Raw genomic sequence first — 4230 nt, 5'->3', positions numbered from 1 at the left:
CGTTTTAATTGTGTGATGTCCAATACGTGGAATATTTATTTAAAAGACCTTTGGCTCTGATACCATGTTAAATCACAAGTTATCCCAAAAGCTTAAACTAATAGGAAGAGGTGAATTTAATCACTTAATCAATACTTTAATAATAATATTTGAGAATCCAGACGATGATTTATTTTTTTAATATTCCAGACCAATTTTTCACATAATTAAATAACCAATTTATATATATATATATATATATATATATATTATCCTACTTAATTGATGGGACAAATTGATAACGAAACTTTAAATATATGGAGGTAAGTAAGAAAATGATTCCAAATAATAGTTATTATAGGACTCTTACTTGCAGTCTGGTGAAAAATTGTATCTGTATGAAACTTACATGTAATTTGCGTGTAAATGACTCCAAGTGTGAAGTCTTTGCATTGAGATAAACTTTCAATCCCAAAGTGGACAGCAATTATATCTTCTTTATTTCCAAAAGTGGATTTTTCTTTTGGATTTATTGTGAATGCAACTAGAGCGTGGATACGCATACGCAGATATAACTTCATTTTATTATACAATTTATTTTTGTAATTAGAGATGATAGACCAATTTGTGTCTATCGTGCATATATAGTCGTTTAAAAGGATTATAGTCCAAAACCTTGAGTGAAAATCTATAGATAAAGAGTGGTCTGATAGGTATAACCGACTCAGAGTCTCCTTATATTACACGTTGTCATTTAACTCTAAATTAAAAAAAAAAAAAAAAAAAAAAAAAAAAATCTACAGCATATATTTGTGCCACGTGTAAAGAGAAGCGCCTAGAATTCTTCAAACTATAAATACATGAACCCCATGCATGTCTAGGCCTCACAAGCATTTAGATGATCATGTCTAACTATTGCCCTGGCAGAATGGTTATTAGCAGCCATATCTTTATGTCCACTCTTCATCATCTCATCCTCATTTTTTTCATCTCTCTGCTTGGAACTTCATCCTACCTACAACTTATTAAACCCGTTTCATGTACCAAAGGCCCTATTTTCAAATGCTCAGAGGTGGAGAGGGCAGCACTTCTTGGCTTTAAATACAATCTCACGGATCCATCGGGTCGTCTCTCTTCTTGGGTTGGTGAGGATTGCTGCAACTGGCTAGGCGTTGGATGTGATAACAACACAGGAAATGTCGTCAAGCTTGACCTCAGGAACCCATTTTCATATTTTGATGATCAATATCAACCATACAACAAGTCGTGTCTAAGGGGCAAGATAAGTTCTTCTTTACTCGATCTCAAGCATTTGCGTTACTTTGACCTAAGCTTGAATAATTTTACTGGAGCCAATATTCCAAAGTTTTTGGGTTCTCTTGAGAATTTGAGGTATTTCAATCTCTCATTCTCAATGTTTTCTGGAGTTATTCCTCCCCATCTTGGGAACCTTTCGAGGCTCCAATATCTAGACCTCAATTCAGAAGCCTCATATCCAGCATTGAATCAGGTTGAAAGTCTAGAATGGCTTGTTGGTTTTCCTTCTCTTAAGTACCTTGGAATGGATTTTGTAAATCTTGAGAAAGTACCGGATTGGCTTCATGCGATTAATGTGCTTCCTTCCTTACGGGAGTTACACCTAGCTAACTGTCGACTTGTTAGTCTTCCTTCCTCTATTTCCTCCATCAATTTTACACTACTTTCAGTTCTTGATCTCTCTGGCAATGATTTTAGCACCTCTATACCTCAATGGTTGTCACATCTAACCAACTTGCGAAGCTTGAATTTAGGTGGCAACAATTTCGGTCGCAACAATTTAATTGGAAAGATTCCGAATTCATTTGCCAACCTTTGCAATTTGCAAGCATTATATCTGAGTCGGAACAATATAAATGGGGGGATAACTGAGTTTGTGGATGGCTTGTCTCAATGTTCCAACAGTAGCTCTGAAGATGGGAACTTACCGTCAATGCAAGAAATTGACCTCTCTCAAAATCAATTGAACGGAACCATTCCAGAAAGCATTGGGAAACTGTCAATGCTTGTTTCATTGAATCTTTATGATAATCAAATGAGCGGAACCATTCCAGAAAGCATTGGGAAACTGTCAAGGCTTGTTTCATTGGGCCTAAGCATGAATTCTTGGGACGGTGTCCTAACTGAAGCTCATTTTCTAAATCTCACTCGATTAAAATCTCTTTCTTTGTATATGAAAGTTTATGCGAAAGCAACATTGGTTTTAGATGTCAAACACGACTGGGTTCCTCCTTTTAAGTTGCGAGAAATTTATTTAACAAACGTGCAGATCGGCCCAATGTTTCCAGCTTGGATAAAAACCCAAAATGAACTCGAATCTCTTTCGCTCATCAATGCTGACATTTCGGACACCATTCCGCATGGCTTTTGGAAGTCCTGCCCAAATGTCATCGACTGGAGTTTATCTCAAAACAAACTACATGGGCAGGTACCATACTTTCAATTTCATCCTTCAGCAAGGTATTTTGATTTGAGTTCTAACAACTTAGAGGGTCCACTTCCACTTTTTCATAGTAATCTGAGCTGGATAGATCTCCGAAACAATTTGTTTTCCGGACCTATTCCAAAAAACATAGGTAAGTTATTGCCCAAGTTGAATTTTTTGGACCTCTCTTCAAATTCAATTACGGGTGAAATTCCGCATTCTATTGGAATGCTAAAGGAATTGGGAACTCTTTTTTTGAGAAACAATTCCTTATCTGGGAAACTCCCCCACTCAATGCGGAATCTAAGTTTACTAGAAGAATTATTATTGCCCCAAAATCATCTCGAGGGAGAGCTTCCCTCTTTCTTCAAAAATTACAGAGGCTTGACAACCCTTGATCTTGGAGGAAACAAATTCTCTGGAAAACTTCCCGCATGGATAGGTGAAAGTTCACCACATTTAACGAGGTTAAGGCTAAGGTCCAACTTGTTTCATGGGAACATACCACAACAGTTATGTCTTCTTTCAAATCTTCACGTCCTAGACCTTGCACACAATAATTTTTCAGGAGCCATCCCTCAATGTTTAGGAAATTACAGTGATGTTGGATCTGGAGTGTATGCTAATGAACAAATGTCGTTGGTTTCTAAGGGAAGAGAGTATATATATGCTGATCTACTCCTTCTTCTTGTTCATTTTATAGACCTTTCAAGTAACAATTTATCCGGGGAAATACCAGTTAATATTACAAACCTAGTAGACTTGATGAGTTTGAATTTGTCAATGAATCATCTCACTGGAAGAATTCCTAAAAAAATTGGGAATTTACACATGTTAGAAACACTTGATCTCTCAGTGAATGAGCTCTATGGTCCTATCCCTGAAAGCTTGTCTTCTTTGACCTTCTTAAGTCACTTGAACTTGTCATTCAACAAGCTGTCTGGAAAAATTCCAAATGGATATCAACTTCAAACATTGAATGACTCTTCTATCTACGAAGGTAACTCTTTACTCTGTGGGCCTCCTCTTTCAACCAAGTGTTGTGGGCCTCGTCTTTCAACCAAGTGTTCAGAGGATGAAACTAAACCTAGAGTAACACCAAATGGCGGTAACGGAGTAGCCAATGAAAATGGAAGGGCTAGTATTGAGTCATTCTCATTCTACATTAGCATGACAGCTGGGTTTATTGTTGGATTTTGGGGAGTTTGTGGCACACTGATTATCAAAACATCATGGAGACAAGCTTACTTTCGAGGCTTTGATAATTTGAAAGACAAGATTATTGTGTTCGTTATGGTCAAAATTGTTCGCTTGCTAAGGAAGGTCAAGTGGGAGAGAAGTTGAAGCTATAGGTATTGGTGTTTTTCTTAATATGCATTAATTATTTATGTATTATAAGTTTTTCAGATTGTTGTAATAACATATGCTCCAATCTTCACTTGTTAAAGTCATATATGAAAGATTTTACAATTGTGCGAGACATTATTTCTTTTATTGCATCCCGTTTTCTAATAACCATTTGTTCAAATGCTACTATTATATTCTTATTCTCGATATAACCATTTTAGGGTCTTAATTATCATATTTCTTCATATTACATTACCGAAACTAATATTGTCATCCAGAAAAATGATGTGCCATAAACAGATGCATCAGCTCAACACTTGAGCTATAAAAAAACTCGTTCTAATTCCTTCTTTTTCATTCTTTCAGATGAGAAAAAGTTATCTATTATTTTTCTTTTATTACTTAACAGTTACTGGATTGGTACCTCAACAATATATATTTTT

At 36.0% G+C, this 4230-nt stretch overlaps 1 protein-coding gene across 1 annotated transcript; it reads left to right on the top strand.

Moving 5' to 3' along the window:
• Positions 1–907: 907 nt before the first annotated feature.
• Positions 908–3784, top strand: LOC132169208 (receptor-like protein EIX2). Its single transcript, XM_059580278.1, has one exon. The coding sequence runs from the start codon at positions 908–910 to the stop codon at positions 3782–3784; it is 2877 nt and encodes a 958-aa protein (XP_059436261.1).
• Positions 3785–4230: the final 446 nt, after the last annotated feature.

The sequence above is a fragment of the Corylus avellana genome, chromosome ca2 (genome assembly GCF_901000735.1).
Source record: "Corylus avellana chromosome ca2, CavTom2PMs-1.0".
In the NCBI taxonomy this organism is placed as follows: Eukaryota; Viridiplantae; Streptophyta; class Magnoliopsida; order Fagales; family Betulaceae; genus Corylus; species Corylus avellana.
This window is presented reverse-complemented; position numbering and strand designations above follow the sequence as displayed.